The 19,028-nt window shown below is 39.7% G+C and overlaps 1 protein-coding gene across 1 annotated transcript in view; it reads right to left on the reverse strand.

Moving 5' to 3' along the window:
* The window catches only part of PSMD1 (proteasome 26S subunit, non-ATPase 1), a 64,885-nt gene that overhangs the window by 40,740 nt on the left and 5,117 nt on the right, over positions 1-19,028 (reverse strand). Inside the window, exons 6-16 of the mRNA XM_030954130.1 lie at positions 17,898-18,041; positions 16,930-17,156; positions 15,485-15,548; positions 13,655-13,783; positions 12,563-12,651; positions 11,867-11,945; positions 11,369-11,542; positions 10,302-10,413; positions 9,501-9,697; positions 8,809-8,904; positions 8,239-8,303 (exon numbers count right to left, since the gene is read on the reverse strand). Of these exons, the coding sequence (XP_030809990.1) occupies positions 8,239-8,303; positions 8,809-8,904; positions 9,501-9,697; positions 10,302-10,413; positions 11,369-11,542; positions 11,867-11,945; positions 12,563-12,651; positions 13,655-13,783; positions 15,485-15,548; positions 16,930-17,156; positions 17,898-18,041 (1,376 nt within the window). The remainder of the gene's footprint in view (positions 1-8,238; positions 8,304-8,808; positions 8,905-9,500; positions 9,698-10,301; positions 10,414-11,368; positions 11,543-11,866; positions 11,946-12,562; positions 12,652-13,654; positions 13,784-15,484; positions 15,549-16,929; positions 17,157-17,897; positions 18,042-19,028) is intronic.

Genomic DNA, 19,028 nt, shown 5'->3' on the forward strand with positions numbered 1-19,028 from the left:
ACCAGAGTTCTTACATCAAGCAGCCAGCTCACCATTTTTTCCATAGTTTCCATTTACAGTAAAATTTTCAGCTTGGGCTTTGTTTTCATTTTTAATATTTTCAGCATTCTTCAGTTACACTAAAATTATGTACAGCAAAAGGCTTAGGTTTTTTTCATCTGCAGAACAGAAAGTACTAAAGCTAACATGTCCCTCCAAACTTTATTTATATATATTTAATTTAAAACATATGCAAGTTCAAAACAGAGCTTACTGTAACAACTGCCAGAGATTTTCAGGCGAAAGCATTAAAAATACATCTGTGGTACTTGCAGTAAGTTGTCTTCTTCCCAATTTTGGTGATAATCACTAGCCACTTAAATCAGAGTAAATTCTAACTGCTCTCCCTCCTCTTCACTTAATCAAAATTTGTTTAGGAGGATGCTGTAGTTAAGAGCCAGAATGGATGGAGTGTGATAGCTGTAAAAGACACCTTCATGAGCAGTAACACCAAAAGGCAACCACCATTCCTGAGGGGTTATTGTCCAGCAGTCAGAAAGCAAGAAGCTGTCATCTTTGGAAACTCTCTTGATACTTAAATAAATCCATATTAATTAAACAAAAAAAAAAGTTCATATAGCAGGCAGCTATCACCTACTTTGAGCAGCAACTTATATTTTCCCTTTCCAGCAGAAACATCACAGCTGGCTCACAGCACATAGAAAAACTGAGAGGAAACTCAGCTCTTTTCTGTCTGACCCTGTTCTTGTATAGCTGTCAAATCTGCAATCTGTCTTACACGAGGAGTAATTTGCCCTAAATGTCCCACAGAGAAAGATTCCAAGGCTTCTTTGCAATCAGTGTTTAGACCTCCACCAACAGGAAATCATCCTTGAAAAAGTCTCACCCAGCAGAGATGAATTTTCTCAAGTCAGTATACAGGTTTCTCAGTTTTAGTAACTGTAAATAGAAGCTCATCATGTTCCAGTTACTGAGTTCAGTCAGCAACAACAAACCTCAATCTAAAGAACTAGTGACTAATAAAAAATCCAGTCTTTCTACAGGCAAAGAAAATTTCTCCATAGACAGAAACACATCAGCCAAGAAAGCATGCACATTCCATGCTTCCACTTTCCAAGTGGAAAACATTCCACTTTACATGCTAAGTGCAAGAAGACATTGCTCAGAGCTTGTCTGCTTACAAAGCAAACAAGCTGAGAATTCAGGTAACAGCCTTGGAAAGCAGGACAGAGCAAGAAAAAAAATGAAGATTCAGAACTATGAAGTAAGAAAACATAATGGACAGTGGAGTTCTTGTTTTAGCAACTGTAGCTACAAGAACAGCTCTGAACAAAGACATCACCTTCATTAGTAAGACATAATGGAAGAGTCACTGCAAGCTCCTGAAAGAAAGCACCAGTTTGTTGTATGGTAACTACAGACAACACTGCTCTTATGGCATCAACAAGCACAACAGGAGCCTCAGGACTACATCCATGAGTACTGCCTTTAGGTAACACAAATTTATAAAATTTATGAAATATACTTTTATATGCTGTCTGCAAAGAGAAAGTATTTTCATAGTATTATAGTATTTTACAGCTTTTTTCATAAAGATAGCAGTACAATAACTGATAATGCTTTGCAGACATTTGGCTGTAGAAAACAAGACGCTTTTACAGAAGGAAGGGGTTATGCACTTTCCCCTTAATACACACAAATTAAAAAACGGATTCCTTTCTCTGGAGCAAAATGCTGCAAGTTCTTTCCTAACCTGACCCACACCAAATCAGCCACCTGGCCAGCTCTAAAGTCTCAATACAGTAATAACTCCAAGTTATTACTGTAGAGAGGCAATAAAATAACAAAATAATAAAGTCCATAAAATAATAACTTAGAGATACCTAGTCCAACTTTTCTCATTATCACAAAGATCTTTATATGGCATATTTAATTTCTTTTTAAACTACTGAAAAGCAAGATAAGTCAAAGCTTATCTGCAACACCCAAGCACTATGGGAAGAACATTTTAGAAGAACAATGGACAAGTATGGTGGTTGTTTTGTTGTTTAATTATTTAAAATACATTAGGAGACATTCAGTCAATGTTCTGTCTGCCTATCTAATTAAAAATTACAGTACAGACATGCACATAAGGACTCAGCAGTCTTGCAGAGAGGAAAATAATGGAGTTCGAAGCCTAACAGAATAAGTGTCTTGAAATGCAAATAAAGGTATTACTTTACAAAAAACTAAACAAAACAGCCACAAAATACACATGAAACAGACAAAGCCAGAAAAGTCAACCAAAAAATATCCCAACCTTTAATTCATTCAGAAACAGAGAAGGAAGAAATTCAGCTAATCCCAGCTATGATGTAAAATGCCTTTTGTGAAGTCAGTCCTAAACCATCTATAAGCTGCAGGCTTTTAGCTGTCAGGAAACCTACAGGCAGCTAGAAAAACATACTATTCCGTTATCTTATATCCTATAAGTATAAAACTCTTCCTGACTGTATCACACTAGGCCATACTAGCATCAATGTTCAAATGCAAATACAGTTAAAATCAAGTGTTAAGCACAAGGCACTGAGAAGAGAGGCTGATGCTACAAGCTGATGCTGTATCACCTGCACACAAGAGGCACATAGGAATTTTTTATAGTGTTTTACAGAAAGTGCTGCTTTTCTACACCATTTCCATACTGTGGAAACATCCACATCACTGCAAGCTGGTAAAAGAAAACAAAAACATAACTCCCCTGAATCTTTTTCTAGGCTGCAGTATGTAACATCAGACTTAAAAAGCAAAGCAGTGTAAGCAGAGTAAACATGGTAAAGGCACGCTGAACAACCTGGGACATTGGAACCCAGAGAGGCAGAACATTGCCAGAGCTCTTCTGGCTTTTTACCTTGCAAGCTGGAGCCAAGAGTCCCAGAGTTCTGGCCAGTTCTCAGCACTGAGTTAATATTACCACGAAGCTTTAGACTTTTTTCTTCACATTGATAAAGATGCCTATGTACAACTGCTCAGAAGCCCTCCTTTGTTTCACTTCCCCTTTGGCTCTCTAGGCAACCATTAACATGGCAAAAACAACAGGCAGGAGAGACATAACTTCCATCACTTTGTCTTTGGCATAACAACATGGTGTTTACTATCAGTGTCCAGTCCCATGAGAAACAATGTTTTCTCCAGTGGAAAAGGAAGATGTTTACCCTGCAGAGGAGAGGAAGACCTTTCATTTTACAATGGGAAGCTAGGTACAAAAATAGGAAAGATGGCTTGCTAAAAATGTCCATTTTTTAATAATTCATGTCAACCCTATTTATCAAGTCACAGCTACAGTTCCTTGCATCCAGGTATTCAGGTCCTTTCCAACCTCTGAAAAGCAATATCACACTCTTAAAAATTAAGAGCTTTTTACTCTCTAAAGAATCCTCTTTATAAATGCTCTACACAGGTAACGGCAAATCATTTTCAAATTCATTAAACCCTGCACAACTTCAGTGAAAGTCTAAGGCTTCTTCTGATTATAGTAAGATTTCTGCTAGTATTTCTTTGAAAGGGGCCTTCATTCTTCTCTACCAGGAAGACTGAATATGACAAGATAAAATGTGTTGGATTGTAAACAAAACCCTTTTAATCTTTCCTATGCAAGAATTAACAAGCAGATACATTTCACTAAATTCCTCTTCACAATTAAAACATTGAAAAAGTCACTGGTGCAGATCACATTAGGGTGACTGTCAGCCTCACACTCAATTACCCAGATCATCTGCTATCTGCCTTCTGGATAAAGGTAGGTTAGAAGATATAAAGAAAACAAACTGTCCCAGTCTTCCTGGAATAAAATCCAAGCATCTGATCTGTTTGCCTTATAACAAATATATAGCCTTAAAATACCAAAGGCTACGTAAACACAAAGCATACAAAAGCAGGAAACATTACTATTTCACTTGCATCATCCTAAAATGAAAAATTGAACAGAAGCCATGCAGAGTTCTTCATGTTTGGGTAGCCTACACTTATCATCTGAGACTACATCTTCCCTTTGGGACTCTCTAGAGGCTGCATTGTTCCCTCTCCAGCCCTCAGCCTTTTCTCAACAGTATTGCATGAAGATAAAAGCAGCATCCTACAACTCAAGTCCCACTTCCCCAAGAGTCTCATTCCTCTGGATTTAACAACTGCTATGAGAGCATTAAACGTTTTTAGTTCATGCTTGCGAGCACTGTTCCATCCCACACTGAAGCTTTCTACCAGTCAGATTTCTTCTATCCATAAAACATCTATCTCCTCATTTTGTACATAAAGTGTTTAGATACTCTGCAGCACTGCTCTAACAATGTAAAAATAAGGCTGGCTACATAATCCAATCACATCTCACTCTGCAATACCAACAAAGAATTCATGATCTAAAGTGGTAAAAATTATGATAAAAGTAAGTCTTTCAATTTTTAAAACGCATAACACTTTATATTGATCATGTTTTCCATTGCATCATAATAATTTTAAAAAGCTGACCGAAAATTACAGGTGATTTAAATGCTGTTTCCAACAACCATAAATATTTTATAAACCACTTCAGCAGGAAGAGCCACCAGTATATAAACATCAACAATTAGGTAAATTTGCTATCTGTGATCAATGGCAAAAGGAGCAGGACTGGGAAAACAGAGACACCTTACAGTCGCCAACTCAATACATCATTTTTCCCTATTTCACAACACAGCTTCTTGTTCAGCCCTGCACCAAACACCCCAAGCTTTATTAGTGCCTCTGTATCACTTTACAATAACATTTTACTTAGAAGTGCCTCCTGTAAGAGGTGGCCATTTTTAAAAAGAGAGAAGATGTGAAGTCTCAGGTTTTTGCTCTACACAATTTTGACTGGTTTTTTTAGATAGCAAAAGGAAGAAAAGAGGAGGCAATTTTGAAACAATTCTCTTGCACCAGAACATTTTCTGATAATTTAATATAGTGGCATGAAAATTATCTGCTCCAAAATCCATAACTAGTGCCTAATTTTTGTATGGGACTAAGCCAAGAAGGGAAAAAAGCCACACCAAGTCCTATAGCCAGCAAGCTGTGCTTTCCATCTGCAGCCTGAACCTATGGACTGCTTCTCAATAGTCAGCAAAACCAGAATTAACAGCAGCAACTCTGCTGGTCAAGGTTCAATTCTACACACAGGGTCCCCTGGAAAGTTTTGGGGAGCCCAAGAATCGGACAAGGAAGTTTTTGTGCTATATGAATAGGACCTGCAACATATCCTGCACACAAGCAATGTGATTGATACTGCTCTGCTCACTTGGGTGACTGCAGACATTCCCACAGCCAGGGAAGTGCACATCCAACATCCCAGAGTGAAACTGTAACAGCAGCACTAACCCCTGCTCCCCCAGTCCCTCCAGGGATTGTAACTGGGTGATCTATCATCTTTCACAACACACCAGAAATTTCAATCTTGCAATTCTTAGGTAAAAATTAAGAACCTAGACTAGAATATTCTATCTAAACCTTGATTCATGAATTATGAATACTGAAAAAAGCCACATACATTCTTTTGTATATTTTTTCCAGTAATTCAAAAGCCTAATGAAAAAAAAAAGTACCATGCTTAAAAAAATATAAAAGAGGTAATCTTCAAGTTCAAGTAAAACCTTATTGCTCTAAAAATTAAATGTCATGTTTTATTACATTATGTTCTTCATTTTACTTTGATACTGTGCTGTTTTTATTACCAACAATAAAAGTCAAGATGGACTCTTGAGTGAGTGTATGCAGGGTTGTATGCATGTGAATGCAAGGAAGACTCACAGAGGAAAACAAGGACAGCAAAGGCTCACAGAATGTTCTGCTATGCAGATGCGTTACCTAAAATTAGCAGTTTTGTGATGTTTACGACACTTTTAGTTCAAATCCAAGAGGAAGAACATTTATTCATAGATAGTTGTAACAACAGGAGAAAACAAACTGGATATTTATGACACAATGTGAGTTTGTGGGCTGTAGTTCTGTCATGTTCAAGCAACAGTGCTTTTAAGGAAATTATCACCCTCTGACTGTGCAACCTCCACCCTTATATGGGTTTTACCATTCCTATAGGAGGAACAGACAGAAGCACAAGTCTGAGGCTGCTAGAGTGTATAATCCAACAGACAAACTCACACCTCCAGCATACTCAACCTCATGAACGCCATGAATTCCCCAAGAAAAATGTAGACTGCATTAAACAAATGTATTCTCTTATTTCAATCCTGACTTCACAGTTCCCTTTCTGGAACCACATACAAAGACTTCGATGAGAACTCTTTTCATAGGACCTTCAGTCATGTTTCCTTCATTTAAAATGAGATTAATTTCTGGGATTTAGCCCACTGTGTCTCAGACCTGCTCATCTCCAAAACACTTCACTCAAAAGCTCTACGTACTCAGCAGCTGACAAATCACTGACTCTTGGCAGTATTCAATGCTGTGTTAGTGGTTTTTACAGGTAAATCCAGTTAGACTTCAACAAACAATAGTCATAAGAAAGAAATGTCATTTTAGCCATGAAATCTGACAAACTCACAACTCACTTGGTCTTTATGTCTCTCTACACTGGCATTGTTCAGGGTACACACAACCAGTTATCAAGTGAAAAGTGTTGGCAACTACCACAGCCTAACACAAACCTTTTGCCTCCAGGAGCCAGTGCTAATCAGCTAAAAAGTGTTAGTCCTTGACTACCAAGAAAGGTGGACACTAGAATTTACAAGGAAATGCTCCTCCTTATTGCACAAGTAGGTTCTGGACTGCAAGTCTACAGAGAGGGAGGAGAAGAGGCAGGATAACATCTGAACCACTGTACAGAAGGTGAAAGAGTCAAAGAAGGTGGCACTCATTTCCTTATTGCTGGATATGGAGAGAACAGGCCCTGAACTATGTTGTTGCAGCAAGATGCCATTTACCATTTACACGGTAAATGGTTTAGCTCGGAGCCTTGAAGGTTCCTTATTTTGGTAAGAGATATCCATGTCCAATTGTGTTTTGCATTTGTTGAAAAGAAAAATTACACTGAAATCTGAGCTCAAAAGGGCTTTGTCACAACCTGTTTTGAAAAAAGATGCCTGAAACTATGGAAAGCATGCATGGAATTTTTGTTCTGTACACAGATACAGAAGTCAGCTAAACAGATCCCTTGGCTTCAGGAGAGGCACAGATCCCTAAGCTGCAAGGAAGGAGCTGTGCTGCTTGGAAGTAACAGAGCAGAAGCACTTGAGAGACACCTGCTGCCCACTGAGAGAGTCTGTCCTCTTTGCAAACCACATTCAATTATCCTTCAGATAGAGCAGAATGGTGCAGTCACTTCCATGTGGGGAACAACTCGGTACAGAAAAGCTGGCTGCTCACATCAGTAACCCAAGTTTTAACCCCATCTTTAAAAATCTCTCATCCTGCTTTTAAGGACAGCTACCAACCCAAAAGAAGATGGGAAGAACAATTTTAAAATTACAATTATGGACCCAAGTCTGCACCAACTCCTCTCAGCCACACTCAGAGGCTGCAGTTTGGCTCAGTGCTCAGATAACACAGATTATTGTATTAACAGAACACAAATTATTGTATTAACAGACGCAGGTACATCCTTGGGGAGCCTTCTAATTCTCCAACCACCCCTTAACCAAGGGATCTGTAGGGCACTACAAAATACCATTTCAGCAATAGGATTTACTTTAGACAACCAAAGAAAACATTGTGACGGTTTTGTGATGGGCTCATGTTACAATGTAAGCCCGGGAACTTTTCATGATTTAACAGTGGATACTCAAGAAACAAAGACTATTTCAAGATCATCCTTCAGTTTGTTTTTTTTTTTTGTTAATCAAAGTCACAACATTTTAGACAGCCATTAGGCAGATATATTTGTCTGGGCACTGCTGCCCTTAAGAGGCTTGGCACGAGCACAGTATATTTAATTTTTAATTAACTCTCAATCCTGCAAATATTAATTTTTCATTCTATTTGTCAACTTCATCTATCTCTGTTCAGACAATTAAGCCACAAGTCCAGAAACCCACAGAAACACTCATTAAACATCTGCTGAACATTAAGAAAGGGTTCTAATCCTAAACCAATCTCTCAGTTTTTTAACTTCTCAGAATTCATTCAGTTAGCAGTTGAGTCACTTTGTGAAAGCAGTAGCATACTAATTTTTTAAAAAAGTAACAGACATTAAATTGAAGGCTGCAGGAGTGACCAAGGAAGACACTTTACCTGAACAGAATGAAACCAAGTGACTCCACAGCTGCCCGCCTCACGTCATCATTCACATCACTCACCTACAAAAGGAAAAACAGGATATTCAGAATACAGTTAAAACACATGAGGACCATGTTTCAGACCAGAAGACAGGATTATAGAGAAAGTTAGTTAAAATCATGTTCAGCCTTAGCCCAAACAGCCTCACTCATGTTTGCACACCAACTGCAAGATGATTAAGAACAGACAGACCTCATCCTTTAGAGCTTAATTTATTTTTTCTCTAGCCTATCATTACACAGACTATTCACTGCAAACCTGTTAGCTGGGTAGTTTAGGTTCATGTTTTAATTTTTAATAGGTGCCTTTTCTGTGATACCAGGTTGAAAGTCTGAAAGTCTACTTACCCTAATGTCAGAAGGCCCTGTTAGTTCTGCTCATAATACTAAATAAAGCTTTCGCCACTTCACAATCTCTGATTTGGACCAGAATATTAACACTGCAGACACAAAGCCTGACAAAGCGATGTGCTCGCTTTCTGACCAAGAATTTCCTCCTATGTGCTCCTAAGGTCACAGTACTTACAGCCACATGCAGCAGGCGCCTGATAGCCTTGTTGTTCCCTGAGCCACAGTATGCCATAGCCACAGTGTACATGCCAGAACGACGGAGAATTGGATCCTGGAAGAGAAAGCATCAATATTTCACATCCATCCAAATGGTGACTCAGTAATTCTAACTTTAAATCTGTTCCACTGTTGTGTCTTGAACTTGCAAACAGGTCACAGGTCAGCCTCATTGCTTAATTGTTTATTTGGGACAAGTAACAGGACAATTGCCAAAGCAGGGCTGTCACTACCAAGTTCAGGGGGACAGAGAGCCTGCTACGCTGCAGGCTGCCCAAGAGTATAGGGCAGAGGTGTCATTCTGCTTCTTACTTGCTATCTGCAATGATCACTACCAGAGCCTTGAGATTAAGATGACCCACTTACAGTAAGTCTCGTCTGTTTTTAACCACTGCATCCTGATCTACTCCCTGCTGCTGCTCACATGACTATGAAGACCAAGTATAAGGCTAAAGAAATACAGAGCTAAGCAGTGCTGTTCTTGAATGTTTGATCAGAGTGCAACAACTTGTGAAACAGTCCTACTTCAGACCTATGTAAGAACTTCTCTGGTTCAAAAGAGCCAACAGACCACAGCTGGAGATTCACAAATGGACAGGAAGGTCAGCCATGTAACACAAGAGTCAGGGATTAAGTCACAGCTCAGTTTACCTTATCTCTGCAGAGACTCTCAATGAGAGCATCAGCCTCCTCCATCCTCCCATACATGACCAGAGCAATTCCAACGGCGAGGCCTCGCAGGATCTTTTCATGCTGCGTTTCCTGTGCGTAGCCAACCATGTCCTCAATAGCCTGGGCATTTTTAGATCCCAACATAACCAACCCCAGTGCCAGGCCAGCTGCCTCACCTGAAAAGCACAGAAAAGCAAAAAAGTCAACCCTGTTCCCAAAAGTAATAAATACTGTATCTAGAGAATCACACCAGATGTAGGCCAATAGGTCACTTTGGACATCCCCATGCCTAACAACTCCACTATTCATGGCAAAACACGTTTGTAACCACAGTTTAGTACATTTCTCTACCAAGTTCAATTATCCCTTCCTTGGGCCAAGAACTGTTGAGATCACTTTCCTATGAGCCCCACCAATGCAGCAGTAACTCCCACAAGTTTCTCCAAGCCTGTCTCTCAGCTCAAAAAAGCACACAAGGAGAACAGCCACACTAATGCAAAGCATATGACAAAGAAAGGAACAGAGCAAAAAAGGAGCTGTTTAAAGACCTAGTGTGTCTTATCAAAACTTGCCACAGTGCCAGTCATGACAGGATCTCTGAACATTACTGACACATAACCAAAGAACGATAATGATCAGGAAAAGGTCAATAAGTAAAACACAGCTAGAAACAATCTATGCTGCTAACAGAAAACCTGAGGAAAAAAAAACATGACAAAAAACCCCCAGGTGCCTGATAAAGTCTCAGATGGTTATTTGCTTTGAAAGCAGAACATTTACCTGTCACTGCATCATCCTGGTATAGATTTGTTTTCAGCAGATCATACACATCCTGACGTGCTGTCCCCATGGCAGCCAGCCCCAAGCCCAGGCTGCCACCATGTCGCACAATCTAGAGAAGCACATGCAAGTTCAGTCATAAAGCAGGGAACAGTATGGCTTCAACTGAAGCAGACATCTTTCCATCAATATAAACATGCAACCTTTTAGCCCCAAACCAAACCAAAATGATCTCTTGACCTGCTAGAAATACCACTTTCACAGTCCCAGGCAGCAGGTCCAGTGAAAGAGGCAGAAAATAGAAGAAAAAGAGTTCAAAAGCCCATAAACAGTAAGTAACAGAAGCTTAACACATATCACAGAAGACTTTCTAGTAACTTCAAAATCTTTTCCCCCACTGAGTGATTTAGGTAAAATCATAAATCTTTGCCATGTGTAAAAACCACTAGCTAATAATAGCTTTTAAATAAAAAGGTAAAAAGGTACCCACTTAAAAACAATCTATAACCTCTTTTGCTCTAACCATGGATACATTTGCAGAAAGACTAGTAGGATCTGTTCATGGAATTTAAAAAAAAAAGTAATTAGATTCCACAAGGAGAAAGAGGCAACATGCTGAGACAATGACCTATCCCCAACTTAAAAAGATATTTTTCGTAGAGGTCTACAAACACTAAGTGCAGAAGTAAAACACTTCTTACTGTGCAAGATGCATTAAAACTACAGGTCATGTCAGCAGAAACATTTAGTGGCTTATTTCCCTGACAACTAAGCTGTAAACAATAACAGTGCCTGAATGCTGCAGGTCCACTAGCAAAACAAAGCAGATATAACAAGTAGTAAATATGATGAAACTACAGTCACTGTCAAGTACATAAGAAATTCCTAAAAATCTTACCTAAATCTTAAGCAACAGGTTGTTAGAACCAACCTTTAACCAATCTTTAAGACCCAGAGGAGGTTTAAGTACCACACTGCTGCTTAATTACCTCTACCCCCCCACTACGTAACCAGCCAGCACCCTCCTACATATTCCCAACAAAGCAAAGGCTCATTGCAGTACACACATCATTACTGGCATTCTTCAGCTGGTTCAGCAAGTAGTCAATGATGTCCCCGCCGTGGTTGGCATGGATGAGACCCAAGGCATAGAGGCCTCCTCCCTCCTGGTAGGCTGACCCTGGAGAGGTGTCCTTGGGCAGGTAGGTTGCCATTAGCTGTAATGCTTCTTTCTCATGACCCTGGATATCCAGTGTCCAGCAGCAGAAACGGAAGAGAGTGGGAAGTGAAATGGGAAAAAACAGCAAAGTAATTTAAACACATTTAAACATGTGTTATAGCCATTATTTTCTCCACTAAAATCAGTATTTCAGTGCCACACATCACCGTTCAAACTTACTGAAAGTTTCTACAGTAAGGAACTTTTTAGTGTAAAGACACAAATATATCATAGCTGTGCCAGGTACACTGGACTGCAGGCACTATCCAGAATCCCCATTTCCACATTTTCACTGTTCACAAGTCAAGCATTTACACTGAGCAGACAGAAACGAATGCAATGTTACCTTGTGTATAACACCCAAGCTGGCAGTAGCAGTAAACTTAGCCCAGTTAGTGGCCCTGGCCAGCCACTCCAAATTGTCTCTAGAAGATGAAAAGAGAAAGGTTAAACAAAGTTTCTCATACAGCCTGTTCCTAATCCTGCAAACAGGGTTTAAGGGCACTGAAGACTGCTTTCAAACTAAAAAGCAGCTCCAGAAGGGAAGGCAGCTAAACACATCTCCACTTTACATTTCCCTCCCCTTCATCAGTCCTGATTTTTGCCTGATTGTAGTCAAGCTTCTAGACATGGGTGATCTCAGTGAAAGATAGAGAACTGCTCAATATGCAGTCCCACCAATTCTCTGGGAGAAATTTTAGCAGAGTTACTGCAGCTTTCCTTAAGTCCCTTGTAAGGTCAGCCCTAGCATTTCCCCTACAAGAGTCATTCAGTACTGTCAGTCTCTTCTGTAAGAAGATACATCTCAGAAACTCTCTCACTGGTAAACAAAGAGAAGAGAAATTCCAGATCTTCACCCTCCAAGCTGCTCATACAGTTAGCAGTCAAACAAAACCAGTTTATGAGGACAGAGAAAAGGAAACAGTTCTCTAACACCATTAGAGTTCTGCAGTTACCACTCTGGACGTATCAAGTTAAGGAGGGCAACAATGTTGTTCAAACACCTCTAAATGACATTGCAGCTTCCTTGCCATAGATTTACCTAAGGAACTGGTCACTGGTTGTCCCACAGTGCATAAAGGAGTTTGCTATAACAGTTGCAGTATGACACACAGAATTCCTCACTGCATCCTGAAACAACAAGAACAATCAGTAGCATCACTCAGCAAAAGATCTGCCCAAGGTCACTTAACAAGCTAGCCAGAACAGTAGAAAAATGGACTGTAATGATCCTCAATTTAACCAGCAATTTCCCTGTAATCAGCTAATAGATTGCTAATACACTCTAACATATCCTCTAGCCATCTTTCCCATGCAAAATGATCCTTTATGTGAGTTTCTTTCAGAGATGTGATTACTCCAATTGCCACTTAACTGGAGAACCACCCCGCTCTGCTTCCCAGAACCGAGCACTCACAGCGAGCGCTGCTGACGTTTCCAGGCTGTTCCCAGAACTCCACTGCAGAATCCTGAACACTTTACCAGCAGATGGAAAAGATTTTCCAATACATTTGAAATGTCATCTGAAATAAATGAACCCACTAACAAGCAACCCCTATTACTTTTACTGACAATGTGCATCTTATTTCACAAATAAAAAACTTCTCCTATAGTTTCTAGTAGGCTTTTCAGATTCCAGTTTGCCTGTAATTTTTCATTTGCCCACCCTTGAGTAGCATCTTCCAAAACAAAACCAGTTACTCCATTCACTAACTCTGTCTACATCACAGTATCTGATTGGTTTTGTCTCCAATGTGGAAATACTGTTTTTTTACTACATACCAGGATTCCCTTGCCAAGCTGAAGGGCTTTCCTAACATCTCAACCAAGATACCAACATAGTGTAACCTGTAGTCCTGGCTGACTCCTCCCTTTCCAACAAGAAGCATTTGCATTGGATCTGACATGGAGCTGGAGGGTAAATTTTGCCCATCTTACTGAACAGATGAAAAACAAACCCACCAAAAAAAGGGTGAGAAAAAGATGAGTTGCTATAACCAATAAAAAAAAAACCTAATGAAAATATCAACATCCTACTAGCATCCTATAATTAAAAACAACAGCAGCATGGTCAAAACCAACACAGGATGAATCAGATAAATCAAAGACAATCATGTTTAACAAAGTCTCTTACCTTTGTGTTTTTGAGGATCATGAGATCTGTATTGTTGTTTCGTATTAAAAACTGCAGATGTAACTCAATGGCCATTTCGCCACTTAAAATTTTAATCATTTTTGAGATCTGGTCCTTAGGCTCTGGGTTCTTCACATACAAGCAAAAAAGAAAAAAATTCCATGAGAACCCAGCTATGACTCTGTTAAAATACAATTCATGAGAAGCTACTCTGGTATGTTCCCATCACCATATTCCAAAAGCTATCAGGTTTTAGGACTAAAAAGACATTGTCCTTGGTGCACAAGCCCAAACCTCCCAGAAATCAAAGCTTTTGTGCACAGCAGTGCAGGTGGGAAAAGAGACTCTTCAAAAAGAAATGTATTCTTTCATTGATAGCAAAAGAATACAGGCCACATCTGACATTCTGCAAGCTGCTGTTTGGCATTACAGAGACAGTAAGTCTCCTGCCAGAGGCAAACCCTCTTATAAATGAACCTGTATTTCCATGGAAGCTTTCACAGACAGGGCCACAAAGCTACAATACTTTGCATGAGCCTGTGCTGAGCTGCAGCACCATTCTTGTGAGCTACAAGCTTTATTTAGAACAACAGCTAGTAGAACTAGCAAGCAGATACATTCATCCTCAAGAGCACTTTGTGAAAAGTCTCCTTCCTCCTGATGGAACAGCTGAAAATGGATCTGTAGAAGCAGAAGTTCATTCTGAGCAGGGTGAAAAGTACAGTGCAGCTCTTTGTCCTGACATTTAGCTGGTCACAGACCAGTCAAGCATAAGTAGTTCAGCCCTTAAACTAATTCCCTCAATTATTTCTTTGTAGTCAGCATTCTTAATTGTGGAAGATTAAGCTAAAGAACATTTCTGGCCACACAGATTGTTTTGGTGTACTTGGCACAATCAGCAAAACCAATGTAGCAAAAACTGATTCAAGACACCTTTCCTGTACAAAAGCACTGTCAAGGTTCCTTGCTGGGGCAAGAAACTCGATCCCTTTTGTTTTCTGTGTGAAATATAACTTGAAGGAAACACTTCTGTTTGCCCTTAATTAATTTTTAAGTGTTCTGCAAGAATCTCTCAAATATTCTCAAGTTTTCTTTGCAAACATTTACCTTGGGGAAAAAGAAGAAAAACAAAAAACAACTTGTCTTGGGTTTTACCCTCCTCTCTGGTAACACTCCTTGTCTCCACCATTGGAAATGTCAAAACTGCATTAACGATTCTACATGCTGAATTGCAACTGTATGTGCATGTTAGAAGTGAACTCACTTTCTCCAATACTTGACAAAAGAAACCAAACAAAAAGATTCCAACCAACTGGCCCAGCAACACAGCACCATGTAGGCCAGAGGTAACTTCACACCTTCATGGAAAAGAAACTATGTTACATCAGCATCCCCTCCTGGCACTCCTGCAGAACAGCATCAGTTCTATCCACCAGAACTACAGGTGGGATTTTGAAAGAGAGGAAAAAAAAATGCATCGAGCTAATTCACTCCCTAAGGTTCTCAGCAGCAGTTAAATTTCAGGCCTTTTCTTTTCGGATGAGTTAATTGTTTCAATATCAAAAAGCAAACACATGAGCCAGATCCTTCTGTGTCCTTTTTCAGAACTCAGTAACTCCTACTGAACTCTGAGCATTTCTCACTCTCACACACCTTTCAGTATCTGAACTGCTGGACATTGAGTCAGACTTCTGGCCCTCAGAGATCATCTGCCACCTTGTACACAGAAAAGGAATTCCATTCTTTATTAGCCAAACAAATTTAGAAATCCTAGACATCCAAAGAGAACACGTAAGAAAAACTAAGGTCTGTTTCAGAAATAGCACTCACAATTTCTGTAGACCTCCCTGCTGCACAAGTGCTTCCTGGTTTCTCTTCTGCTTCCATAGCATCACTGAAATAAAACAGAAATGAAAAATGCATCACTTGCAACAAGTCAGGAACTGTAATTATGGCTGAACATTGTCCTGAAGGAGCAGCCTAGGATTTGGAGATGATGACTGGAAAAGAGGAGTTTGACAGAACAAGGGCTGACTATCTGGAGCTTACTGCTGAGCAGAAAACTCCCCCTCCACTCAATTTTGAACTTGAAGACAAAAGCCTGGAAAACCCTATTCTCTTATTCCACCTACAGAGACAAAAAATGAAGATTCTTGTAGGGAATGAACAGACATAGGTGAGAAAACAAAGTCAACAAACAAGGCATCAAGGATAATTATATCCTCCCCTAGAAGCCTTGTGCTTGTCACTATTAGCATGGATCCTAGAGTGTTGACAAGGAAATTAAACATATTAAGCTGTTGTTAGCACCTTGTTCTAATGCTTCACAGGCTGACAAATTATTCTGTGTCTTTCCTTTTATTTCACTGGAAAAGAAGAGAGGAAGAGGAAAATGCTTGCCATGCCTGTGTCACTGATTCAAAAGTATAAATCAGCTCCACAGCAGGATAAACCCTTATATTCAGCCAGCCTGGATCTAGGTGGGATTCTCCACCACACACTATCAAAGAGTGCTGGGAGCAGGTTGTGCACAGACATGAGAGCTCTAGTGAAAGTACCACTAAGCATTCTGTGGTGATTACACAACAGATGGAGAACAAACTTCTTCCATGCTGCCCCTGAACTGGGCAGCAACCTTAGCACAGATTGGCCAGTTCTCCTGTAAGTCACCAAAAGAAGAAATAAAGATGACAGAATGGTTAGTGCCAACTTGGATTTTACTTAACAGCAGCTTCCTGCAGTTAAAATCTGTGATACTGACCACATTTTTAAAAACTCAAAGTAGATTTGAAGTAGCTCTTCTAAATTGCAAGTACAAAAGGGTCTATTGACACCACATTACCATCTGAGGTCACTCTTCCCATAAGCTGTTATGTGAAACCAAACTTGCACATAGCTGTGATGAGCTTTTTTCTTCTGAACTCCCCCATTCCTAAGCTCTGCAAGTTGCTGCCAAGACCATACAGAATCAGCATTCTCAAGCAACTCATGCTGTAGCTTAATGAATTACTGCTCAGCTAGCTGAACCCCAATATAACTGTTCTGTGCTTATTTCAACTGCAAAGAAAATCCCCTTAAAAACCAGTAGATTTTGGTGATATACAATTTTGTTTTGAGCAAATAGCATGTCTTGCCTATACTTAAGCAAAGGGGAGTAACTTAATAGCTTGTAAAAAGCATCCATGGAATATGAGGAATACACATGGAATATGAGGCTGCCTTAGAGCAGGACTGGAGCCAAAGAACTCCACCACCTCTCAAGTCAATCTCCTCACCTGTCTTTCTCTGATCCAGGGACAGTGCCAGTGTTGGTGGACCCAGGCACGGAGGCAATGGGAGTTCCAACCGTGCGCAGATTCTGGATGACAGAAGACAGGAACTGCTGGCTCGCACTTTCATACAGGTCAAAGCAAATTTGGTAGGCCATGAGAAGGTTATCATCCTTCACCAATTTTTCCAAGATGTCACTCACAGCCTGTGGGTCATCCAGGAATATCAGGCACTGAGCAGGAGAAAGGGAAGAACAGAAAAAAATAGGAGAAGACATTAGATACTTCAGAATGAGAAAGCAACAGTACCCAAGGCCACACTCCAATGCCCTCATCTGCTGCTCCACAGAACATTCCCTTCAAAGAAAGAAAATTTTTCTCTCTTTCATTGAAGACAATAGAAAACTCAGAAGGGTTTTCACAGAAAACCAAGACTTGTCCTACTAGACACAGAAATTCAAAAGCACATTGAAGAAGCACCAGTCATTCTGTAGGGATGCCTCAGCTGAAATGAAACAGGCATAATACTGAGTCATGCGTACATGGCATACCAAGACTGGCAAAGATCTGAGAACATCAGACTCTGAGTAACTTCACAACTGGCTGTCCAAACACTTTCAGACAATAGCTTACCAAAAAAAATAAAGCACTGTTCTTGTGAGGAATAAATAAAATTCCAAGCTGTGAACCTACCATCTGATACTCCCTACATAGGCTTAAAATATTCTGTCAGAGCTGTCTGTATCCTCAATCTGCCTTTGAACGGATTTCTTTCTCTACAAATTGACCAAATATGCAATCTTTACATCTCTTTTTCAAGTTGGTCTCACTCTGATATACGTTGGAAGCACACAATCAGGAAAATATATTTCATTTAACTGAACAAAAGACAGAGAACAGGTAGATGTCACACCAAATATACCTACAGAAGTGCAACTTTTTATTATCTTTAAAGATGACTTTGAAAAGTTTACCTGGCACACATTGATGAAGTCTGGTTTCTCCAGATTCATATAGATTTTAACTAGAACTCTCAAGACTTTGTTACGAAACTGTTTATTCTGCATCAAAGACATACAGAGCTTCAAGCTGTAGGCCAGCATCCCAGGAACATCATTCTGAAATAAAATTCAGGGATATCAAACATCAGACTGACAAGAAGGATTTAGAGAGGAAAATAAAGCTGCCCTTTTTCTATTTATATATGCACATTTGGTCTGCTTTTAATCTTCAGTTTCCTTTCCTATTTTCAGAAAAGTTTATATACAGGTGTATTGCAGTTCAAAGAACACTATCAAAATCATGCAGGACCAATATTTAATTCAGAAGCTAAAACATGCAAAATATTAACTTAAAAGTACAACACCTATCTTCCCTTCACCCTTCTTGTTCAAACAATCAGTTTTAAATGCAGTGAAATTCACTGCACTAACATTAAATGTCAGCAAAACAACCCATGCACCAAGAAAAGATTAAGCCTGAGAAACTGAATTGGTTACTAGACCTCAGGAAGGTAATTCAAAATGAAGGATTTATAATGGGCAAGTTATTAAATGCATAGGACAACAAAGAGAACAATGAAAGCAAGATGGATGCCTTATGATTATCACTCATACACAGAAATGGGAAACATCCAAACATACATAAAAGTTTTAAACTGAAAAGCTGTAAAATTTAAAGGATTCAAGCTACATGTCTGGGATATGACTGAGATACTACAGCATAACAAAATTGCACACAACTGCTGAGCTGCTGCAGATGACTATAGGCCTGCTTCTCCTACTGCCACTAACAGTAACATGACTTACCTTAAAGCCTCAGCGAAAGACTTTAAAGCCAAGGTGCACCACCTTGGAGTCAGGGCAGGCCAAGACTGCACACAGTCACTCAAAATTACAGCAGCTCACCCACCTACTGGAGTTTTTTCTTTTGCTTGCCATTAATAATGACTTTTCCAGCCCTAAGGATTCCTTCCCACAGTGAATTACAGCAGGTGATAGACTGTGTGGTAAATAAAAGGGCTGTTCTAACATTATACCAGTATTGTATCTCTGCCAGTAGCTGACAGGGAATACTTTAACAAGAGGGCACATAGCCAAGCTTCC

This window comes from Camarhynchus parvulus, chromosome 9 (genome assembly GCF_901933205.1).
Source record: "Camarhynchus parvulus chromosome 9, STF_HiC, whole genome shotgun sequence".
NCBI classification, from domain to species: Eukaryota; Metazoa; Chordata; class Aves; order Passeriformes; family Thraupidae; genus Camarhynchus; species Camarhynchus parvulus.